At 42.8% G+C, this 26,457-nt stretch overlaps 1 protein-coding gene across 1 annotated transcript in view; it reads right to left on the bottom strand.

Moving 5' to 3' along the window:
* The window catches only part of LOC308154855 (activating molecule in BECN1-regulated autophagy protein 1A-like), a gene marked incomplete at both ends in the record, with an annotated part of 167,542 nt that overhangs the window by 91,361 nt on the left and 49,724 nt on the right, over nt 1–26,457 (bottom strand). Inside the window, one exon of the mRNA XM_080528073.1 lies at nt 20,308–20,418. Within this exon, the coding sequence (XP_080384199.1) occupies nt 20,308–20,418 (111 nt within the window). The remainder of the gene's footprint in view (nt 1–20,307; nt 20,419–26,457) is intronic.

Below are 26,457 nucleotides of genomic sequence, written 5' to 3' on the forward strand. Positions count from 1 at the left end.
TTCTGCACCAGCACGTTGACAGAGGCTGTATGGGGTGAGAGAGGAGAGACAGAGGTGAGTGTTGAGTGTAGATCTTACAGTTCTGCACCAGCACGTTGACAGAGGCTGTATGGGGTGAGAGAGGAGAGACAGAGGTCAGAGGTGAGTGTTGAGTGACATAACTCTACTCTGCCACGTGTAGGTCTGGTGACCGTTACGGGGCGGCTGTGGCGCAGGAGGTAGAGCCGCCGTCTAATGATCGCAAAGTTGGCATATCGGCGGTTCGAGCTCCGGCTGGCCACATGTCGAAGTGTCCTTGGGCAAGACACTGAACCCCAAATTGCTCCCAGTGAGCGGGCCGGCACCTTGCATGGTAGCTTGCCGCCATTGGCGTGTGAATGTGTGTGTGAACGGGTGAATGAGAGGCCGTTGTAAAGCGCTTTGGATAAAGGCATAGCTATATAAGTCAGTCCATTCTATAAAGAGGTGAAACAAGTACATCTCTGAAAAGCTCGGAGGACATTCATCCAGAAGATAATTCTTGACAGAGGAGCTCTAGTCATGGAGATTGTTCCTCTCAAAATGTGTCAGACAAATGACTTGACAACAACACCAGGACAAAAGGAGAAAATACGATACGGCGATTTCAAGAACTATGGTTGTCACACTAGTCACAGGGAAACCCATTTGATTGAACAATCAGAATCCGAGAAAAAAAAAAACGGGTATAAATCGAACGACTCTGTTTTTCCTTGGAAATAGAAACTATTTACAGTACAGATATATTTAGACAAATCCTTAAGTTGAAGGGAGTAAAGCGTGCCGTCTCGCTAGCGGGGCGCTGAGTGAGAGAGGGTTTTGCTAGGCGAAGAATTGTGGCGCACGTCTCCTGTTTACACAAATAACATGCATATGCTCTTGTTTCTAAGAAGAAAACACTGACGGTTTTCAGCAGCAAGTGTAATGATAACATGAATGATAGCAGGTAAATGTGCACTAGTTCGTGTTATTTGGGATATTTGCGGACGGAACGTTTGACCACGCTACTATTACCACTCAGCAACTCCCCCCCACTCTCTGCACGCGCGCACACACACACACACACACACACACACACACACACACACACACACACACACACACACCCCCCGACACACACACACACACACACACACACACACACACACACACACACACACACACACACACACCCACACACCCACACCCACACCCACACCCACACACAGCTGGTCTAACCATTGTAACCATGGTCTTACTTACTCGTGAGGTTCAGATGGGATACAAGGTTGTTAGAACAAAATGGAAACGGTTATTATAAAGCATTTTCATGCTCTGGCACCACTTTATTTCAACTGCCTTCTCTGTTTTTGCCTAACAAACCATGGTATTAGTTGTGAGGGTAACATAGGACACACAGCAAGGACAAAAATGGAAACAGGTAATACAGCAGCTAAGCTCTTCTTTCATAGTAAGTAAGTAAGTAAGTAAAGCTTTGTTTATACAGCACCTTTCATACACGAAATGCAGCTCAAAGTGCTTTACAATACCTTCTCTGTTCAAGCATCTTTCATGTCAAATAATGACATGGAAACTACAGTCCAACGTATCTGGTAATGACAAGGTCAATGACTTTCTTTTTACTGATAACTGTACATATTGTTGGTAAGTGCTAGATGTTTACTGAGCATCTGGACATGGTGAGTCTAGTGTGTATTAAGACAGCTTGCACCTCTTCATTTTGCTTCTTAAACAAACTAAACTTCTAAGAAAAAAAAAAAGTGAAGAGTGGATGGAAGACAAACCACCAGACTGTGTCTTGTGTTTGCTATGCTTAAACACTTATGCAAATGCCAGTCTGTTCAGACTTTTTTTTCCGGAAAGTTAAACTTGACTTCAAAAAGGTGAACGATTCTAAAACCATGTTGATTGCGAAGCGAAAAAACACAAACAAGATTTGAATATTCATTTTGGCATTAATCTTAATTTTGCATTCCACACTGAATGTAATCCTTTACACCCTCCTAAGGGAGGGAACTATTGAAGGGTGAGACACACAGACACACACACACACACACACACACACACACACACACACACACACACACACACACACACACACACACACACACAGAGAGAACTATTGAAGGGTGCAGCTCCAGAGCTTTATTAAGACATACAGTGGGGGAAATAAGTATTTGACACATTAACACTGAATGAAATTAAATTTAGACCCGAGATTGGTATTAACTCAATACAACTACACAGCTAGCTACAGACACACACACGCACACGCGCGCGCACAGACACAGACACAGACAGAGACACAGACGGAGACGGAGACGCAGACGCAGACACAGGCACAGGCACAGGCACAGGCACAGGCACAGGCACAGGCACAGGCACACACACACACACACACACACACACACACACACACACACACACACACACAGCTTTTTTGGGATTGGAATGTTACTTTAATTGTCTTTAGCTGTGTAGTTAGATTGAGTTAATGCCAATGTCTGGTCTAAACTTCATGTGAATAGCTGCAATGGAAATATGTTGAATTAAAATATTGTTGATTGTTGACAGTGTTAAATACTTATTTACCCCACTGTAACTCCTCTCATAGTCATGAAATACTGCGACACGTGTTAAAAACATAATAACTTCTATGAAAAAACACCCCACATGCACATTGGTACTGATATGCGATTGAAATAAAAAAGAATCCATTTAACTAATTTAACTAACCCAAACAGATTTTCTGAAAACTAATAGACCTAACCTCCAATAAGCAGTCTAACGGAACAGAGAAAGCATGTAGCTAAAAATGGCCAGGAAAGACATTGACATTGACAACATCAGTTAGCACTAGCAGACCCATTTAGTTCCTCCAGCTGGACAACCCCAGTCCTGTGTTTGTAAGAGCTCTCTCTCTCTCTCTCTCTCTCTCTCTCTCTCTCTCTCTCTCTCTCTCTCTCTCTCTCTCTCTCTCTCTCTCTCTCTCTCTCTCTCTCTCTCTCTCTCTCTCTCTCTCTCTCTCTCTCTCTCTCTCTCTCTCTCTCTCTCTCTCTCTCTCTCTCTCTCTCTCTCTCTCTCTCTCTCTCTCTCTCTCTCTCTCTCTCTCTCTCTCTCTCTCTCTCTCTCTCTCTCTCTCTCTCTCTCTCTCTATCTCTCTCTCTCTCTCTCTCTCTCTCTCTCTCTCTCTCTCTCTCTCTCTCTCTCTCTCTCTCTCTCCTCTCTCTCTCTCTCTCTCTCTCTCTCTCTCTCTCTCTCTCAGCTAATAACCTAGCCCTGGAATATAAGTCATGGAGCCAATACCAGCGGGGCTCCTTGGGTGTAGTTGGGGCCAACAGTGATGGGGGGATGGTGGGGGGGACGGAGGGGTCGACGCGGTGCATATTGTACGGACCGATAGCAGGGGTGATCACAGCTGTTTTGCAGGGAAGATTTAAGATGGGGGGGCCATGTTAATTTAGTAAAGCAGTGATGTAGTATAGCTGGCAGTGCAGGACCCGGGCCTCCCCCCGGGCCTCCAGGGCAGGATCAGCGCTTCCATCTGTGACAGCTTTATGAGCCCAATCCGTCTAGACCAGCTAAATGGACAGCAGGCAGGGAGGCCTGGAGGAGCAGCGAGCAGCGAGGACCTGAAGTACATTTGCGGTGTAACAAACACTCAGCACTTGTGTATCGTACCATTGGTAAGTCGTGACTGATTGTGAGAGTGCTTGTGCTCATCTCTCTGTCTTTCTCTCTCTTGGTCTCTCTCTTTCTCTGTCTCTCCCCCCTCTCTCTCTGTCTCTCTCTCTCTCTCTCTTTCTCTCTCTCTCTGTCTCTCTCTCTCCCCTCTCTCTCTGTCTCTCTCCCTATGAGGAGATATTTTTTCTTGTGGACGACGGGTTTATGGACAGTGTACAATAACGGTTCTTCTTTGCGATGCTGATGGTTGTGAAAGCCTACCTAATACCTTTGGGCTGCACTGTTCTAATAATGGCCCACTGTCTTTGTAGAAATTAGAACATTTATATTTATAACTACCACTTCAAAAACAAACGTGTGAACACCTAAAAGAAGAAAAGAATACTGCCAACTATCTGTATAATTCCCATGACTTCCCATGAGGCATGAACATGTTTTAATAACACAAACAACAGTGACAAAACTGCTAAATATATTCATGTAAGTAGAGTAATCATATTACTGTAGCAAGCAACCACTTTCAGTTTTTGCCAGTGAAGTAACTAATTGAAATTAATGATTGCCCTTTCTGACATAAACAACCCTAGGCCTAACCCTAACCCTAAACCGAACAATTAAAAGAAACAACAATTAAAAGCAACAATAATCAAAATGCTGCTTATTGCGTTAGATGTATTAATTCGTTACATACACGGGGAAAAACATGACATAAGTGGATTATGGTTCAAATGAAAAAGGATACCTTTTTTTTTTTTGCGACACCCGTTCATATTCAAATGCCAAACTAATACATCTGCTAACTGGGATATTAAACCTCAAAGCCCCTCAGCAATAAAAGAGAGGCTTCGTGCCAACAAAAAGCGATTTGCCGTTTCTATCACTTTCCTGCTGTGAAGGGAAGAGCGACTACATGACTGACTGAAAGCGTAAGTCAGAGACAGGTGAGCCTGTGACATTGCTTCCCAAACCTGATGTAGAGAGAGCGTTATTACATGGGCATCACACCTCCTCTCAGTACTCACAACATCCCAGAATGATTTGTCTCAGAATATCTTAAAACCGAGGAGGATGGAGGACATCCCCCCCCCCCTCCGCCCCCCCTCTCTGCCAGCTCGCTCTGCACATCTCCATTTCTCATTTCTCCAAACGTGGTCTGGCAGGGTGTGTCACACTACAAATGAGCTTTCCCCCTCAGCCTCTCTCTCTCTCTCTCTCTCTCTCTCGAGCGGGGCTGTCCTGCCAGCGAGAGGGGGACAAAGCTCTGACTAAGAAGGGATGAGAGGGTTGGACCTTCAGTGCCCCCTCTCATTTCCCCTAATCTGGGACAGGGCTGGGAGGAGAAGATGGGAGCTTCCCAGGCCATCCCGTTGTGTTGTTTTTCAGCGATGCTAGAGAGAGCTACATATCCTGATCCCGGCTCCCACAGTGGGGATAAGGCTCGGATTTGCCCAAAACAGCAGACTGGAATTGGAATGTGTGTCACCGAAACAAGTTAATATGGTCTGGAGTTTAGCAGCAAGGTCAAAAAGTAAGAGACATACTGAAAACTGGACAATACACAGGGCCGTCAAACTGACTCATAAAGAACGTTGTAACAACAGTAATATACTAAACTCGTTTGTGATTGAAACGCTGAACACTTTTTTGAATGTATTTTTCACTGAACATCGTGCTGGGTGAATGTGCCTCTTCAATTTCGAATGGAGGTAATAAAGGATGAGGGAAGAGTAAGAGGCCTAATTCTTGTCATTGGAGGATGTTGCAGTTATCCCTCCTTCCCCATCATGCTTCCCCACGGTTCCTCTAATAGTCTTGTGAGGACACAATTTAGTTTTTTTTACACAATCAGTACGAAGGGGGCTTGTTTTAAACGAGTGTTCGATGCCTGATACAGTATTAACGTGTCAGTCCAACAACCTATTAATTTGGCATGGGAAGAGACAGAGGTTGGACATGAACACTTGAACACTTGATCTCTGCACTTTATATTTATATTAATTATGGCCCTTGCACTTTGATGTTGGTTTGCACTGTCTTGTCCTGTCTTGCACCTGTCCTGCTGTAAACCGTGCTCCATTGTCCCAAACCAAATTCCTAACATGTTTACATGTCATGGCAATAAAGTCTTCTGATTCTGATTCTGAGGTTCCATTGAGAGTGTTCCATGATAGAGTCAGGCTACAAACCGATGTTCCATTGAGAGTGTTCCATGATAGAGTCAGGCTACAAACCGATTAGGAAAATAAAATAAAACAGGCTAGGTATCCCTGGGAACAGGAGGAGTGACTCCCTTCAAAAGTACCTGCCTCCTAACCCTAGGAGCAGAAGGGACAACCTAAGAATGATCAATCTAAAGGAGGGAGAAGAATCGGGGAATGCAATGTCCTACCTCACTGCCAACTTCCCAATATGGTTCCCCTCCCTGGCTGACAAGCCGCTGGAGATCATGCGAGCTCACCGCACCGGGTCTCCTCGAGCGTCTTCACCACATCCCAGGTCCTTGATCATTAAATTCCTTCGCTTCACAGACAGAGACCGCATCCTCCAAGAATCAAGGAAAACTCCCGTGGAGATCGCCGGGCGCACCATCCGTTTTGCAGCGGATTACAGCGAGTATACTTCTAAACTCAGACGTCCCTGCTATCCGATCATGCACCGGGCTCGGGGACTGCGCTGTGAGGCATTCTTGCTGTACCCCGCGGTCATCAAGCTCATCCACAACTCTGAACACCATCTATTCCACGAACTATCAGAGGCAGAGAAGTTCCTTTCTTCACTTGAGGACAATTCCTGATCGGGGTAAGGCTCTTAACAAGAGCTCGCTCTAGACTTTGTTTTTCAAACGATAACTGTTGACGATAACATGCTGGACTTGTTTACTTCCTGGTGGGGCGTTACTCACGGAGGACGTCACTCCAATGACTCTCTTTGTTTATTTCTATCGTGTAGCAACTCAGTGAGTGTAAATCCGGCTAACATCGCTGTAAAACCACTATAGTTATTATTTTTGCTTTCTATTTACTGTAAATGCTGATCCATCTGTATGGTGGCTGACTGTGTGCGACACATTTCGCAATCTGAACTCTATGATAGGTTGCTGACTAATCAGATTGAATAGCGGTATAATAGCCTAATGTTTTAAGTTTGCCTGTTCCACACAACCTTGCTTATTTGAGTATTTTGAACATATGGGGTGTCCCAATTTACGTATGACATTATAGGTAGCTTGAACACAATTATTGTTTTCTATAATAGAACTGAATAAATATATAATTTCATTGCTGATGGCTTTATAACCCCAAATGTTACTTGAAAATTATTTCTTTTTTTCTTTGGTTTCTAATTCTGTATTATCATTATTTTTTATTATATATGGTAATTACTCAAACAAGGTATAGCTACAAGGGAGAGGGAGGGGTATCTGACTATCTTTTCTTCACTGTCACTTTTTTGGGGGGGAGGGGGGAGGTTGGGTGGGCTCTGGATGGACCTTTTTGTCCATTTATTTTTGGGGGGGGTTGGGGAAGAGGGGTGCCGATTGGGATTAGGGGGCAAGGGGTGGGTGGGCTATGATCATGGGGCTTATGGGGGGGTTGGGGGGGAGGGACAGGATCCTATGGTTGGAGCTCTTCGGTTAGTATCTTTCACTTTTTTCTTTTACCAAGATAGCTATGACTAACATTACACTTCTGTCTTGGAATGGGCGGGGCCTAAATATCCCTCATAAACGCACAAGTACCTTAGACTTTCTACAGAGAAAAAAGATAGATGTGGCCTTCTTTCAGGAATCTCACCTATTGGAAAAAGATGTTAGTAGATTACAGAATAAATATTACCATGTAATTGCCTCCTCCTCAAATACCAAAAAAAAAAGGGGAGTAGTGATCGTTGCCAAGCGCAGTTTTCAGTTTAAAGATCTAGGATCTGGGAAAGACTCTGAGGGCAGAGTAAGCTATATAAAAATGATGGTAAATGATAAGAAACTGGCCTTTGTTTCAGTATATGCACCAAATTCCTTTGATATTGGCTTTTATGACTACTTAACTAAATTGATGTTTGATCTATCTGATTTTGGTTTAATAATAGGGGGTGACTTTAATGCTGTATGGCTACACACGATGGACAGAACTGGGGTTAACGAGGGGAGAGAGCAACACCTGGCGTCCTCTGCACTAAGGAAATGGGCTAGTGACTGTGCTGTGGTAGATGTCTGGCGTTCTTCTAACCCCTCCGTGAAAGAATTCACTTGTTTCTCCTCTCGACACAGATCATTCTCTCGCATAGATTATATTTTTATATCCAAACATCTGTATGATAAGACATCAGATTTTAATTTACTTCCTATGTCTCTCTCTGACCACAGGGCGGTCTTTGGCAGAGTAGCGATCTCCTTGAAGCCTAAAAGGGCCCCTCGCTGGCGTTTTAACTCCACCCTTTTGCAGAATGAATCATTCCTAAAGGAAATGAAGGAACAACTTGATGAGTTTATTGTAATTAATAAGCCATCTGTGGATGATCCTGGTATTCTCTGGGATGCGGTGAAGGGGTTCATTAGGGATAAAACTATTGGTTTTGCCTCTAATCTACACAAATCCAGATTAAAACATATTCAAGACTTAGAAAAGAAAATTGCTGAACTGGAGATCACAATGACTCCGCATGTTACCCCTGAGCTAGTTCTTGAGAGAGAAGTGTTATTTAAAGATCTTAACCATCTTCTCAGACATAGAGCGGATTTCCTCATCCATAGAACTAGACAAAACCATTACTTGCACAGCGCACAGCCAAGCCATTTACTAGCCTCAAAACTTAAAACCAATGAACAACTAGCAAACATCTCTTCAATTAAAAGTTCTACAGGTACTTTGTGCACTGATCCAACAGAGGTTAACAATAACTTCTGGGCATTCTACTCGGCTCTATATACTTCTGAGATTGATTATAATGATCAAGCTGTTAGTTCTTTCTTGAACCCCTTACAGCTCCCCCAGCTTTCCCAAAATGACTCCCTTGATTTAGATTCTCCTATTACGCTATCTGAACTATACAAAGCTCTCTCATGCATGAATAAAGGCAAGTCACCAGGGTTAGACGGTCTACCACCTGAATTGTATCTGGCCTTTTGGCCCCAAGTTGGCCCCTTGCTATTGGGAATGATTCATTCTGCAATCAAAAATGGCTCCTTCTCCAAAAACAACAATATAGCTATAATCTCTTTGCTCTTGAAAAAGGGGAAGGACCCTACTGACTGCGGAAGCTATCGCCCCTTGTCAATTTTAAATACAGATACTAAACTGTACGCCAAAGTTCTAGCCTCTCGACTGGAACCATTTATGACTACCTTAGTGCATGAGGACCAAACAGGCTTCATTAAAAATCGCCTTGCCTCAGACAATGTTCGCCGCCTTCTCCATATTATTGACTCTTCGAATATTACTGATTCAGCAAATGCTATTCTCTCACTTGATGCTGAGAAAGCCTTTGATCGTCTCGAGTGGCACTTTTTATGGGCGGTTTTACGCTATATGGGCTTTGGAGATCATTATGTGGATATGATAAAACTACTATATTCTAACCCGACAGCAATGGTTCTGACAGGGAACACATGCTCTAAACAGTTCCCAGTATCCCGCAGCTCGCGCCAGGGTTGCCCTCTCTCTCCTTTGCTGTTTGCCCTATCTCTGGAACCTGTGGCCCAGGCCGTTCGCCAGTCAGTCACCCATGATCCTATTACGGTCCAGAACACCAAACATCACATATCTCTGTATGCTGATGATATCCTTCTTTTTATTCAGAATATCCCTCAGTCACTCCCTCACCTTCTAAACATCTTTAATAATTTTAGCCGAATTTCAGGTTACAAAATTAACTGGGGAAAATCAGCTCTATTGCCACTGAATGCCTCAGCTAGACAGTTAGATATCTCACTGAACATCCCAGTGGTCCAGAATATTAAATATCTAGGTATCACTATCTACCCCTCAATTTCAAACACAGTATCAATTAATTATAAGAATGTGCTGAAGGAGGTAGATTCTGATCTACAAAGGTGGAAAACTTCACCCCTCACATTTCATTCCCGTATCTCAGTTATTAAAATGAATATTCTTCCACGAATAAACTTTTTTAGTTCCATGCTCTCTCTAGCCCCACCAAGTGGTTATTGGAAGAAACTACACTCTATCTCTTCTCATTTTATATGGAGGGGGAAGAAGCCCAGACTCAAATTCTCAACCCTCCAGAGGCTAAAAAACGAAGGGGGATTGGGGCTACCAAACTTCGAATGGTATTATTGGTCCTTTGTGCTGCGTCCTCTCTCCACATGGTTTGATCCGGCTGCTCGTGTTTCTTGGCGCCCCTTAGAGGAAAACATTGTCCATCCTCATAGGTTACAAGATGTAATATACTGTAACATTTCTATTAAACAGTCCAAATTGAAATTCGGCACCATCATCACTGAATTAATCTCAGTTTGGCGATGCGCAGAAAAGCTCAGCAAAATCTCAACCAAATGGTACCTCCATTCGCCTATATTTAAAAATTCAATTCTCCAGTTGGGAGGCCGTCCAATCTCATTTCCCCAGTGGAGTGACAAGGGAGTTCACACATTCTCAGATTTATTTGGGGCTGAGGGTCTCCGCTCATTCCAAGACATTCAGAGAAACTTTAATTTACCGGGTACGTCCTTTTTTTTCTACCTTCAATTACGTACAGCTATGCGCACATACGGGGTACCCTGGAATAGCTCATTAGACATACATCCATTTCACATAGCATTCACCAGACCCAGGGGTCAGGTCTCAGCTCTTTACTCCATCCTGGTTAAGGCTTCTTTAAAACCATTACACATTGACAGAGTGTGGAAAGATACTTTATCACACAATAACGTAAATTGGCAATTAATTTGGCAAAACATATCCCTTTCCTCCAGAAATCCCAACCACCAGGTTATCCATTTCAATTTTACTCATAGGACATACTTCACTCCATATCTGCTACATAAAATAAAGACCATACCTTCACCTAACTGTACTCTTTGCACCCGAAATACAGTTGGCACCTTTTTTCATATGGTATGGGAATGCCCGGGAGTGGCTGATTTCTGGAGGACAGTTTGTGATGCTTTGTCCCTGATCCTGTCCAAACACATTCCACACTCACCATTAGTCCTATTGTTAAATGACAGTTCAAACCTGGATCTAAACATCAAACAAAGACGCATCTGGCTGGCCGGCCTTACAGCAGCCAAAAGGCTTATAGCTTGCAGGTGGAAGTCACCCCATTTCTTGACTACGCAGAGATGGATATTAGACTTCATTGACATAGCCAGCATGGAACACTGGATAGCCAACAGGCATCATGCAATTTCGGACAATGTTTCATGCTGGGACCAAACTATAACCATCCTCAAGACACTATTATAGGCTAATCGATTTGCTCCTTCCATAGGGTCCTGTAGGGAGGGGGGGGGGGGCGGGGGGCTGTGATTGGGTGGGGGGTGGTGGGCGGGGGGCTGTGATAGGGGGGGGGTGGGTGGCGGGGGGGTTGTGATTGGGCGGATGGGTGGGAGGTATCTGGCGGGAGGGACATTTGTGGGAGGAGGGGTAGGTGGGGAATTATTGGGGTAAAGGGAGATTGGGAAGGGAAGGGGGGGGAGGTTGAAAAGTTTTATGCGCATTTTGTATTTGTACTGGTAAACCGTATTTGTGTTATTCTATTTTCTCCTTTGTTTATTTGTATGTTACCACTCCCCTTGTTTTACTCCCTGAAATAATAATAAAAAATTGATCACAAAAAAAAAAAAGTACCTGCTGAATTGGCAAAGATGTGTAGCAGCTAGAGCTGGGCGATGAAACGATTGATTCGATAACGATAAAGACGGATTGGTTGTTACGGCGATACGTATGTTTTATACGTCCTGCGTCCCTACTCTCATTTTATCTTCAATTTATTTTGTTTAATCCCTGTGTTGAGACCTCAGGGGGACCTCTCACTCACACGCACACGCACAGGCGCACGCACACGCACACGCACACACACACACACACACACAGGGGGCAGCGGGGTGAAGACTGAGAGAAAAGAGGAGAACTGGACGGGATAGGAAGAACATTACATTCATTCCTCCAGTAAACGTTGGTTAACAGCGTGATAAAGAGCGACACACATCACGTGGTCACATGACCAACTAACACAGGTTAAAATTACGTTATATCTGACAATGATTTGCTCACCCCAGACACTCATGTGACAGACACTCCATCAGGCCTGATCTCAGATTCCATTAAGACCTAATGCTATGCTAATGCTATGCTAATGCTATGCTAATGCTATGCTAGGCATTAGTTACAAGAAATTGTGAGGCGTTTTACACATGATACAATAACCTGATGAGTCTCCATGTTGTTAGTATCCTTTTCCACATTTATGTTTGGCAGAGACTTCTGGCTATATTTTCTTGATAGCAAAGCATATCTAATATTGGTAATCTGACTCCAATGTAGCCTAATTAACACTATGTGCAAAGGATTGTTGAGTCTGTGCCCGTTTAGTGTAATAAAGGTCAAATAGAATAGAATCCCAAGTAGATGGGAATTGATAAGATGTTATTGATATTGATTCAATTGTCGATTCTGCTCGTCAGTTCGATTCTTTATCGATTCCCTTTAGCGATTCTTGATCCATTTTCTGTGTGGGGGAAAAAGTAGGCCTACACAGGTTTTCAGCTTCAACGCAGCTGTTCACGCGGAGGGGAGAAACACTTCTGACACAGAAAACAAAACACTCTGAATTATCTTTTTGAGATCATAGAATTCTGTTGTTATTATGAGGCACAACAACAGTTGCACTTTTCACCAGCAGCTGTCATAAATATGTAACGTTTGGTAGTATATACATTTTTAAAGAGTTCATTCGTCCAGCAAGGGGGGGGGGGGGGCACTGCAATAACAATGTTTTAACCTGATTCAGTAGAGTCGTGACATTTTCTTTAAAGAGATTTTTGAATCCGTGTGACTGTTACTCCCAAGTAGGTCAATTGTCTTTCTACAATTTGAAATGTTATGTCATTGTAGTCTAGGTCAATTGCTTCTATATTAATTGGGAACAGTTCACTTTTATGCTGCTTTATCTTCTATCCCAATATGGATCCAAACTGGTTAAGCAGAGAGAGTGCAGCTGGTAGAAAGGTCGTTGGGTCTGAAACATATAGCAAAAGGTCATCAGCATATAACGACACTTTATGTTCCATAACCCGCCTCCAAATACCAGTAAAATCTACACTGTTACAGAGGGCAATTGCAAGCAGTTCAATAGCAAGATCGAAGAGGATTGGACTCAAAGGGCAACCGACACGATGAAACGCTCTCTCCGTGTCTTTTTTATTTTATTTTATTTTATTTTGTTTTTTCAGAGTTTATCCCTTTTTCACCCAATTTGGTAGCCAATTGAACCCAACCTAGCATCCAATTATCCCCTGCCTATTGCGTAGGATCCGCCGCACGACCCCGTGGCCGGCAGCCCCAGAGGAGATCGCCAGGCAGACTAGCTGACTGGCTCCTCGAGCCCAGCACCGTTATTCCGGCACCCCGGGGGCGGTGTTGCGCGACGGATCCTTGTCCGGAACTATTCCTATACCGCCCTCGGGAGCGGCCGCTCAATATGCCGCTCCCTGTGTGTGCCTCGGCCATATCCGGATCTGGCGAGCTGGGATTAGTGGGCAGCTTGCACTAGTGGCCAGTGCTTAGACCGCTACACCACCGCGGGGCACCTCTCCGTGTCTAATGACACAACGTACTCGGGAACTCTTTCAGAGGGTGAATCAGGGTTTCCGTTAACCGGTAATTACCGGTCTTTGTCCGGTAAAATTTGTTGAAGTCCGACAAATTGAAAACTCGTCGGACATAATGTCCGGTGAAAATAATTCCCTCTAAGCACAATTTGAATACAATTCGTAGCGAATTGTATTCAAATTGGCTTCGGGCCACCATTTTCAGCTGAGCACCAAACACACACACACCCACACACACACAACACCGCCCGAGAGAGAAGGACCCGCCCCCCCCAGCCAGCCTATAGGCTAACCAAAGGGGGCGGGTCCCTCCCTCCCGGGCAGCGCCGTGCGTGCATGAGTGTGGGGCAGCTAAACGAAATGCCTTCCCAATCAGCGAGACCTAGGGGGTATTCCATCAACGTCGCTAAAGGAAAATCCCGGCCTATTTTGGATAACTCTCGCGAGACTTGTCAGAATATGCCTGGATGTTTTTAGGAACTCTCGCGAGACTTGTCAGACTAAACCTGGATTTTCCTTTAGCGATGTTGATGGAATACCCCCCAGGTTATAGAAATGACGTTGTTTTATTGATTAAAAAAAGGGTAAAACTGGAAAGAGAAAATAGAAAACTCACATTAATCCCAAACAATTTAACAAACTTCAGTTAACGTAATGTGGAGTCCGTTCATTGATCGATGCTGTCTGTTCAGTTCCCAGTGAGGCGCCCGTTCAGCGCTGGACATAATGGCATAGCGCGCATGCGAATCATGTTATATTATTATATATTATATAGCTCGCATCTAATCGTATCGGATGAGAAATAGACATTAAATGGCATATATAGGCCGCTACACAACAGTAATCACCGCGACAAACAGCTATATTATATTTTAATATGATGACCGGAATATGTCACGTTTGTCCGGTAAATCGAAATCTTACCGGACACAATGTCCGGCGGCAAATTTTTCTAACGGAAACCCTGGGGTGAATACAGTAAGTTAAAAAGGACATTAAAAGATTCTTTACATTAGAACGTGCCTTTTTTATCTAGTAAAAGAGCCGCCGCGGGGTCAAACCCTCTTGACCTTCTCTTTACAATGCTCAAGCTGCTATTTACACACAACGACCATTAGTTGGTCGCTTGTAAATTAGCCTGTTTCCTACAAAGAAAAACGGCAAAATAGCTTCATACTGGCTTGTCCTGAGGTGATTTTGAAAATGTAAGGATACTGGGTGGTAGAAAGCACATATCTAGGAAAAGTCATGAAAGGGGTCCTGAAATATGATCGAGTGCAAAGATATAAAAATGTTTCTTTACTGTTCTAGGCTGTTCTAGTGTTAAGAAAGCCTGTCTGATCAGTTGTTATTATTTGGGGGATGACCTCATCTAATCTATATATATATATCCTCATCTAATCAGAGCATTTGCTCGAATTTTGGCATCTGTGTCCAAAAGCGAGATGGGTCTGTATGAGGCACACTCTGCAGGGTCTTTCCATTTCTTGGCTAAGAGAATTATACATGCCTCTCATTTAGAGATGGGGGGGGTGAGCCCAGCCGAAAGGGATTCAGACAAAACGGTTGTTAATTGTGGGGCAGAGGAGCGCCGAAAACTTCTTAAATAATTCAGCTGGAAATCCATCCGGCCCTGGGGATTGGCCAGATTGCATTGATGATATGGCTAGGGCTATTTCTGCTTAGGTTAGAGGTGCTTCCAGCTTCTCCACCAGGTCTGGGGGAATAGTTGGTATGGGCAGAGGATCAAGAAAGCCTTTAATTGACATTTCATCTCCATCAAATTGGGTGGTATATAGTATAGGGAGTAGAAATCTCTAAACGCATCATTAATTTTAATGGGATCTCCAGTGACATCTCCACTTTCTGTATGAATACTTATTAAAGTTATAAATTGCTTAGCAACCTCTGTCATTTTTAGTTCATTAGCTAACAGTTACCCTGTCTTTTCACCATGTTCATAGACAAGGTACTTTCGCTTTTTAATTAAAGGTTCTGCATTTGGTGTGTCGTAAAGGAGGTCAGATTTAGTTTTGAGTTATATAGTTATAGTTATATAGTTCTGCGGTTTGAGTTAATCCATACGCTTTATCGATAACTAAGATTTTATACGATAGATCTAATCGTTCCTTCTGAGAATGTCTTTTCTTATTTGCAGTGAATGATATGATTTGCCCTCGTAGGTAGGCTTTGAGTGTGTCTCAGACCACGAGAGCAGAGACACCTGGAGTATTGAGGAGTCTAGAGGAACAAGTAACACTTTGATTTGTTCCTCTATATATTTTACAGATTCATCACCAGAAAGTAGGGTTGAATTAAAACGGCCAGTGCCTTATGGGCTGTGGAATGTCGGGGGAGAAACAGTGACATCACAATGGCGTAATCAGAACAATAACAATACTTTGGAATGTACAGGAACAAACTTGAGGGATTATTTGGTTGTCAATAAAAAACTATAGTCTATTCTAGAGTATGTGTGTTGGACATTGGGGGGGGAAAAGGAATACTGTCTCACTTTAGGATGAAGGGTGAAACGCTGAAATATATATATTATCTGAAATTCCACTCAACTCAGAGAGGAAAGACGAATGAATGATTGAGGAAGATTTTCTCACTACCCCGGGCTTGGTGGAAGATCGATCCAACACTGAGTCTAAGCAGCAGCTGAGGTCCCCCCCCTAAGGTAGTGTGAGCCCAGGTCAGGAAGATGAGAAAACAGGCAAAGAAGCTGAAAGAAGAAGCGAAGAAGCAAGGCATCATCCGTCTTCGGGGCATACACACAGGCCAAAATAACATTTGTATTAAATAGTTTCCCTAACTATTAATAAATCTGCCGTTCTTATCAGCTGTTATTTCGGTTGGTTCGATTAATACATGTTACTAGAACGAGGATGCGTTTCCTGCAGAAAGACAATATCTGTGTTAAACAACTGCTTAAGATGGGTGAATACTTTCTTCCTCTTAACACCCATTATGCAGAAAAGTGAAGAGGAGGCAGCGTACATGTATATCATGTCCCCATAGTCTAGAACCCTTAAGGACGTAGCCTGAACAAGTGTTTTCCTAGCCGCTAAATTGAGGCACGCTTTACTTCGATAATAAAAACCCAGCCTAACCTTCAGTTTCTTTACTAGGTTCATAATATGCACTCTAAAAAGAGATCCCGTCATCCACCCAAACGCCCAGGTATACAGGATGACACTCTTTCAATTGAGTCCCCTCCTAAGGTGTGAATGTTAAACCGAATCTAAGATCTGGGAGCGAGCTCTGGAAAATAATAAATGTGGTTTCTTAGCATTGAGAACCAACTTTAGACCATATATATGCCATATATACCATATATGTCCTTCCCAATGCTATTTATAAAGATAGTAAACAAGACAGGGGCCAGGATTGAGGCTTGGGGAACTCCTTTGGGAGATCTCCATGAACCTTGAACTGTGACCATCAGGGTTCTATCTGCAAGGGAGTTCCTGAACCACTCTATAGCCATGTCACCATGACAACACCCCTCTATAGCCATGTCACCATGACAACACCACTCTATAGCCATGTCACCCATACCAACATCACTGAGTCTGCCCAGCAGCAGCTCATGGTCAACAGAGTCAAATGCCACGGACAAGATCAACACACAGTTTTTGGGTTTTTTTTAGTCTATATAGTTTATATAGCGCCTTTTTAAAGTTTATATAGCGCCCTTATCCAAAGCGCTTTACAACGGCCTCTCATTCACCCATTCACACACACATTCACACACCAATGGCGGCAAGCTATCATGCAAGGCGCCGGCCCGCTCACTGGGAGCAATTTGGGGTTCAGTGTCTTGCCCAAGGACACTTCGACATGTGGCCAGCCGGGGCTCGAACCGCCGGTCTGCCAACCTTGCGATCATTAGACGGCAGCTCTACCTCCTGAGACACAGCCTCTACCTCCTGAGACACAGCCTCTACCTCCTGAGACACAGCCTCTACCTCCTGAGACACAGCCTCTACCTCCTGAGACACAGCCTCTACCTCCTGAGACACAGCCGCCCCACGTCTACTCCAGTCCTCATCCACCGGAAGTGAAATGGTTTGTTCAACATTAGTTTTCATTTAGGGCTTCTTAGTCAAAGAACAAACCTACTAAGCCTGCCTGTGTGGCATTAATATTATTAGCATAGGATATTTACCCTTGTTCTGGCCACAATACTATCCCTATGGGAACAAGTTCAAAGTCTGCTGTCAGGCAAAACTGTTCAAAATATCCCAAATAATGCAAAATAGTGTCTACCTGTTTTTTTGGTTTTACCTTGATCTCAATGGCCAGCTCCGGAATTAAAATCCCACCAGCAGAATTTTATATGTGTGTCTTCGTCAATGTCTACGACAAAACTTAAAAGCACTAACATTTTCCGTTTGGTGTAGATGTCAAAAAAATGAAGATATAAAAAGTTTTTTATATCATCCTAAAAAAACTGTATTTAAATTAGGAGCTGTTGATAAGGAGACCACCAACCATCATTCATTAAATTAAATGTAATACATAAAACCTTTATTGTTTAGAACTTAAACGATAAAACCTTTATCGCAATCTGAACTGATGGCATCACAGTTTTGACACCTCGAGACATTCCACAAAGTTTACAGGCATTTGTTTTCCGGGGGATGGTAAAAGTTAAGAAGATTGGAGCACAGTTGAAACACTCCCACTCCAAAGGTATTTAAAAAAGGACACAGGCTCTGTTATATTAGTGGCCAATACTGTATAAATGTTTTCTAATTCACCACATAGCCCTTTTAGGATAGAGATTTCAGAGGATAATTACAAGCGAAGGATGAAAGCCAGCAAAGCACTATGAGGTTAAACTCAGGAGTTCAAACTTAATCTCAAAACTAATACAGAGGCATTCAAATTGGCACCATCCCACTCTGTTGGTAATTGCACAACCTTTCTGCATTTCTGTGTGGAACATATCTTTGTTAAATAACTGCGTTTGACTTCCAGGTCAGCATTGGAGAGAGTAATTTGCATTGATTGCGATAATATTGCAAAACCTATTCTTCTAATCATAGCTGAGGAGCTTCCTCCACACACTCCTAACTTGTCTCTTTCCTTCCCCCCAACAGCTGTTACAGTTCACCGTTTAAGGCACCAGCAACATCAATTATATATGAGCAGCATGGTGGAGACAGACCAGAGCTCTGTCGATGGAGCTGATGTGAGAGAGAGAACGGTGCTGTACACATCACGGTGAGTTGAGAACTTACAACAGAAAGACTGAAGTAACTGAAGTCAGGGGAATAGGGAATAGCTGCTACTGAGCCACTGTTCTGGAATGAATGTTGTTTAACAGAAGGCACTTGACACTTCTAGAAAAGTACATTTGATAATAATATCTTACATGAGCTTTGGCCAAAAATGTATACAGTATGTTTGTGAAAACATTATTGAATTGAATATGATACTATGGGAATGTGATACTATACTACATTCTATCTATCTAATTTGTATTTCAGAAGCTTTCAGAATGATCGTATTTTTTTGTTTGGGGGATAAATTAAATGGAAAATGTTTTCGAAAACAGGCCCCAAATACTCAATCAACAGCGGCTGATATAATGATGAAATAGAGTGGATATGTCTCTGTTTACCCATGATTTGAATGAACGATAACGAAAGAGTTGATAAGACTGTCAAGCCATCCAACAGCCTGCCCACACAGTGGAGCTAAAACCACTTTGCTGAGTAAGTGAGTCACAAGGTGGGATGGCCTGAACTATAGAAATGGGAGCACTGCACCACTAGGAACACATTGACAACAACCAGCCCTCCGAAAGATAAGAACAAACCGACTAATATGAAAATAGTTTCATGCCTCAAAATCCATTAAAAAAAACAGTTCATCAACAAAATCCTCATACATTTCTTGAATGTATCTTAGAATGTATCCTATAGACTAACAGTTTTAACACTAGAACAGCCGTGTCTTTTTTACCTACTAAAAGAGCCCCTCTTTACAATGCTCAAGCTGCTATTTACACACAACGACCACTAGTTGGCCGCTTGTAAATTAGCCTGCTTCCTACACAGAAAAACGTCAAAATAGCTTCATACTAGCTTATCCTGATGTGATTTAGAAAATGTAAGGCTACTGGGTGGTAGAACGCACATATCTAGGAAAAGTCATAAAAGGAGGGTCCTGAAATTTGATCGAGTGCAAAGATATAACATTTTTCTTTACTTACAGGTACTTCAAATGACCCCTCATGGCTGTTCTAGTGTTAAAGAAAACGAAGCTGGATTGGGCTACTAGATGCAATGGAGTGGAATCACTCAGCAGGTTAATCTGCTACAGGATGTTCAGAGGAGTAGCACAAGGGTCTGTGTAAGAGCGCTCTGCTCCCTACTTCCTCCTGTGAGGTCGTCTGGAAAAACCTGGCCTGAAGCGCAGCAAAACAGGCAGGACATGCCTCTCAATACGATGCCCGATGAAAAAGAGAATGGCAGAGACGTAGTACACAGCATCGGGTACATTAGGCATGGGAGGACAAAAGTAGAAGGCACTCAGCAGCATGGCACTGCAGGGAAAGTATTGGGATGTGGAGCTGGCCCCATTAAGACACACAGGTCAAGATAGAGGGGGAAACAGCATTATAGAGCAGTGCACTCACTCACTGTTGTGGTTGGACATGAAACAATGCCTTGCAATAAGAGTGTGAAAGATCTGACTCTGAGATTAGAGGGGAGATCATTAACCCTCCCCGCCCCCCCCTCCTCCCCCCATCCCCGTCTTCCATTCTTCTCACCAACCCCATACAGAGGATAACTTACAATTGCTGATTTCTGGTAGGTCAAACTTGGTGAAGTCCCACCACTGTAGACGGTAGGTGGTGTTGGCGATGTTGCTGGCCACAGCTGACTGACCGTCCCCAATAACCGCACCTAGGAGAGAGAGAAAACAAGAGATTCTCATCAATAACCGCACCTAGCAGAAAGAGAAAACAGAGATTCTCATCAATAACCGCACCTAGCAGAGAAGAAAACAGAGATTCTCATCAATAACCGCACCTAGCAGAGAAGAAAACAGAGATTCTCATCAATAACCGCACCTAGCAGAAAGAGAAAACAGAGATTCTCCTCAGGTAGAACATTCACTTCACAGGTCAGGGGGGGCATGGACTCGAAATGTAGAAGAAGAAGAAACAAAACTGTACTATGTATGATCATTCATAGGTTTTATTTCACATTAATATTCATATTAAACAGATTATGAAAACATCTGACTTCATCTAACGATGAAACAAGCCAATGTTTTCTACTGTATAACAGTCCTCTGGTATTACATATGGCATTCTCATCCCCTCCTATTCATGACATTCAAGTTAACAACACAACAGGAAAGAAATGCATCTCGATGCCCATTATGCTTGATCATCATCCAACCACTGGTGTCCTGATGGCCTGGAGTGTAACGTTAAAAGGGATGTACATTAACACAAGTGGCGATAATGGAATGGTGAGGAGGTGCACTTCTATGTGATTTAGAATGTCAGCCAAATCAGACAATTCGCCGCAGGAATCTTACAAGGACCTTACAATGGTAAAACCGTTTATCAACAGTTAAGTGGGGGGCTGTTGAAGTCGCAAATTATTTGTCTTTAACCTGAAGAATCGGTGCCTAAGACAATTTATACAAACATCAGGCTTAAAGCAGAAGCTCCAAAATCGCCAATCTCCTTCTTAGATTATGTTAGTAAAATGTATGAGTAAAAAAATGCATTTTACAATACATTCCTATCTAAATTGATAACGAGGCCTACTGAATCATGAGTGTGAATTCGTTTACCAACTCTAGTTTTACATCTGAACAAACATATGTATATTAGATATCATGTCAGAAAATGTCATGAAGAAAAAAATGTCCAACTTATTTGCATAGAAAATGATGTTAATTGAAGTTAATTGTACTGGATAGGTCCAAATATTGTCCAGATTTAATTAAGGAGACCAATTATGCAAGAATTCTGTCGTTTAACCTACTTGTGTAATGTGTTTTCTGTCTTTACGGGTACATGAGTGTGCACATATCTCCTCACTTGTGAGTCTGAGGTTGAACAGGACGGTCTTGTAAACTCCCTCTACCACCGACCCCAATCGTTTTCTCACAGTTATTTGGAGGAGACATAAAGGCCTTAGGCTTGTCACACAAAAACAACTTGTACTGACTCGACTGCAAAATAAATAGAAATAAATCTCGAGACAACCAACACAATAGCGTGTGTGTACTAAACGCTTCTTCTACTTTCAAGATGTTTTCAAAAACAAACTAGATTAAGAACAGATTGAGTTTGCCATAATTAGCTATGCTTACATGACACAATTTTATCAAAAAATTACAGAAACTGCAGAGTGTAAGGGATTATGTGCTTAATTTTTTTTATCGGCTGCACCATGGTAATGGGCTAAACCTCTTTCAAGGCTGCAGTTTTCCTTCTTACAGGAATACATCAAGTTTGCTGAGAAACTGCAGCATTTTGGAAAGTCAAAAAAGGTGAACATCTGCATAAACAAATTGTTACATACTTGCATAGGGTTGCTACTACTAGCCTAGGTCGTCCTCGGACGAGTACCCCCATCGGCAATTTGCCTAAAATGATTCTTCTCGAGTACTCTTGTTGTCTTAAAATGATAATTAGCCAGCCATCAGATGGACTGCTGAATGATCAGATGAATTCTATGAAGTCTGTCTGCTCTCTACTGTTCCAGTTATACTGTAAAAAAGGTTGGCTTAAATTGACACAGCTTTATAACGGTGTGAGAAGCGTCAGTGACTTCATGCGGTAGAAACATCCAGGCCTACAGCTCATTCCCAATCGTCCTCATAATTGTCCTCAATAAATTATTGTCCTCATTTACCCCCCCCCCCCCCCCCCTCTCATAATACCAGGGGAAGGAGAAGGAAATCATCATCTAGTAATGACTTGATGGTCATGAAGTCTCAACAGATACAATAGCTGTGACGAGCCTACAGGAACAACATTCAGTAACCTCTCTTACGATATTGCTTTATTGCATCCTGACGAAAACTTGGGAGACAAAAGTAGATTATAATATACACAGCACAATAACACTCCTACCGTCTGATTTTTGAGTGTTATTATACGAGCCCTGTGCACATCCAATTCAGCTGCTCGTGTTATATAGGCTTCCTGGGATATGACACAACACTGCACAACGGAAAATCTGTTGCCCGTCAGGCAATACAAAAATTAGTAGTCGGAAACAGAGTAAATCCCTGATGTATTGGGCTTAATGCTGACAGCTGGAAACTTTCACTTTCCTATGGCGACTGCACATAACAAGCATTCAGCAGTGACAATCGGCCAGCAGGCAGGCAGTCAGTGTCTTCTTCTCTGCATTTAGCTGCAGTGCAATCTGGTGTCAGTTCAGAGGAAAAAAGAAGTGGATTCGTAGATTCTAAGCGCTCCAATTTACATGTGCTAAAATTGGTAAAATTGGTTAAAAAAAAAAAGTCGGCCATCTTTACCGTAATATTTCTAATAGACGCAACGAGAAATAATAATCCATATTTTGTTATACTCCGTCTAGCTTTTTCCATAACATGCAAATGTATTCAGACTGTTTACTAAAACTCTGGGTTGAATAATCAGTGTTTCTCTCAGAAAACACTGACAATTGACAATACAAATCTCGCTGTAGAATATTCTGAGCTGTTATGATTTGTTTTGTTTCCACTGCCACAGCACTATTTGCTCCAGCAAATTGGGGCCCTTATCATATTGATACAATAACACTCCAACATCATAGTCAGATAGAGATCTTGATGGTATCATGCATATTTCATGTACGACTCCTCGCATCGAGTAACAAAATCGGAGCAAATCGATGGGAGTACATTAAACATGTTCCTCTTACTGAAAGTTGTGCAAACAGGAGGAGAAACAGGAGGAGAGGAAGTGCGGGACAAATAGCAGGAGAGTGGGGAGCCAATAGCAGGAGTGGGGAGCCATCAGCCATTCCAGAGATCGCTTGTTCAACACCATGACAATCCACTCCAGTCTTTTAAGAGGGGGTTCAACAGTTACATCTATTAAACGCAGGAGGCAGGCTCTGTTGGCAGGCTCTCCCCGCACTATAAACCACTACACTTTCCTGTCTGAGTATCTATCTGTCACAGTACGAAACACCTTTGTCAGGATGTACAAACAGGAGATAAAAGGGTTGGCCTTTCCAATCTATAACGGGATATGACTGCATTACTGAGTCAGGCCCCATCCAGGCATGCAAATGTACGTCCTCAATAGCGATGACACATTACTTATTAAAACCATTAACTACAATGAATCGCTTGTTTTTTACCCAATTATTGCGTCATTCTGTAGGATGAATACATATGTAATGGGCGCATTAAAATCGCAAATTGGCCTAGATTCTCTATAAACGGGAGGTAGCATGGTTAACACTTGGCTATGACACATTTGAACAGGAAACTTAAGACCTGAGGTTCAGTGTTTAGTTGGACTTTGGGGGGGGAAAGTCTATGCACACAGTGGTTCCTTGAGGGCTAACAAAGTGTGAGTGTTGCATATAACAGCTTCTCCAGAGTCGGGAACATGGAGATAACTGTCAGGTCTGGCTTGACTTTGACAAGAGCCCAGGCCAGCTGAGTGGTCGTGAGATTAAACAGCTATGTTTGTGGTCCTTTGTGGCTCAGTTGGTAGCGCATGGCGCTAACAACGCTTAGGTTGTGGGTTCGATTCCCGCTGGGACCATATATACTGAAATGTATGCACTCACTGCAATGTAAGTCGCTTTGGATAAAAGCGTCAGCTAAATGGCATATATACATATACCGGTATATATATATATATAGGTGGCGGACACAGACTTGGAGTATTCACAACTAAAAACTTAAACAGAATAATAAACAGCGGATGTAAGGAACTGAAAGAGCTTGAATATGAGGCGGCGGCACACACTTATCTGGTTTGGGACCTGTTCCTGCATTGTTAGTGTTCCTCCATTGTCATGGAGTCTATTTTGTGGTTATGGTGTTGAGGTAAATGTTTGTAGCGAGAAGAAGAACATACTGGAACGCTCTTTAACTTGAGAATAATACTATGTTTCATGAATCTATTCAAACCTCCCACTCCCACTTATCATCACAGAAGCCGCTACTGCAACTCAAAGATACATGAGAACTAAATAACAAATAACATGACTGATTCAAAGGGGGAAAAATCTTCATGGGGGGGAAAATAGTTGTATTATATTTATGTCAGCAAGTTGCTACTTATTTGAGTTAAGCTCAAAGAGATTTACTTCGGAGGAGAGATGGCTTTAGGATGGGAGGGAGAAGAAAAGAGTCACGGTAGGCAAGAGTGTGTAGGGGTAGGGGTAGGGATAAGCTGGACAGACAGTCGTGTCGATGGTGTGTTGGGGGAGAGAGAAGAGGGGTGAGGTGTGTGTGTGTGTGTGTGTGTGTGTGTGTGTGTTTTGGGGGGCTGCAGACAAACAGAGGGAGTGACGGTGATTCTCGGTAGAGACAGGAGGTAAATGAGGTGAGGGGGAGAGCAGAAGTGGGCCACGGTGACGAGAGACTGACAAGGCTTCTCTTCTCACAATGTGTCTGAGACCAGCTGAAGCGTCACAGAATACAACACACCTTGCATATCCTCTCTCTCCACTCGGCTGCACATGTGAAGGTTTGGCTGAAGTTTCTCATCTTTTCAGGTTTGGCGGCAAGCCCCTTAGGTCAAAAGCCTGAGTGAGAAGTAGTAGGCCCCCCTGACTGGTCAACTTCCTGGGGACAGCTAATAGGACCGACTGTCTCGCTTCCAGCTGCCTTAATGAACTAAGAGTTCCTCCCTGTCTCCCTGATGCCGTCAGAGACGTTGTACTGCCATCTCAGATGATGCATGCCCAGAGACAGAAACTGAAAGCTAAAAATGAATTTCAAAAGCTATTAAGATTAGATTACATTAAACTTTATTGTCATTGCCCAGAGTACAAGTACTGGGACAACGAAATGTAGCTTCGGCATCTAACCTGATTAAGCAAATAGTGTCATAGTGCAAAAGACATGATATGTAGACCGTGCGTGGTATTACAGTATGAGGTATTACAGTGAGTATAAATTAATGAATATAAAAAGGTGAACATACATGAGATGAGTATCAATATGACATGTACAGTTATGATGTACAATATGTCTGGTTAACAAGGCCTCAAGCCCTCATGGTAATTTTTCTGTTCTTTTCCATATTATGAAAGTGCAGATTGTAAGCTTTCAAATGATGTGTTATATATTGAAATCTGACAATAGTTGAAGAAGTTATGCTTATTTGAATGTTGGTCCACCTCAAACCAAATAGTGGAGAAATGTTCTCTGAATAACCTCTCTGCTAATAGCCAGTGCTAAAAAGAAACATCACTACGAACATCTAACTGCACTTTTAGGACATCACAGCATGCTGATAGAACATCAGCATGCTAACAACACATAACTATACATAATTAGATGATCACAGTCCTTGCTTTTGAACACGCACATCACAACACGCTGATAGAACATCAACATGCTAAAAACTACACATAATTAGATGATCGTTTGTTTACAAGCCATGTATCACTTACCAGTAGCCTACGGCAGACTATACAGTGAATCTAATTCACAAATTCGAAGTATTTAGTGATTCTAAAACTGTTGTTTGTTATATCGAGTGGGCTCTTCAACACTTCATATTTTGTAATACGGAATGGAAAACACAGAAGGTTTTTGCTCAGAGCAGCTGCCATACCACACTGTGATGCAGAATGCTCTCCAGGGTGCGCTGATAGAAGTTTACCAGAATCCTAGGAGACAGTTGAGCTTTTTCAGTCTCTTCAGGAAGTATAGACACTGCTGTGCCTTTTTGACTAGGGTGGAAGAGTTGAAGGTTCGAGAGAGTACCTCGAAGA

This window comes from Nansenia antarctica (genome assembly GCF_963989245.1).
Source record: "Nansenia antarctica genome assembly, chromosome: 4".
Classification (NCBI taxonomy): Eukaryota; Metazoa; Chordata; class Actinopteri; order Argentiniformes; family Microstomatidae; genus Nansenia; species Nansenia antarctica.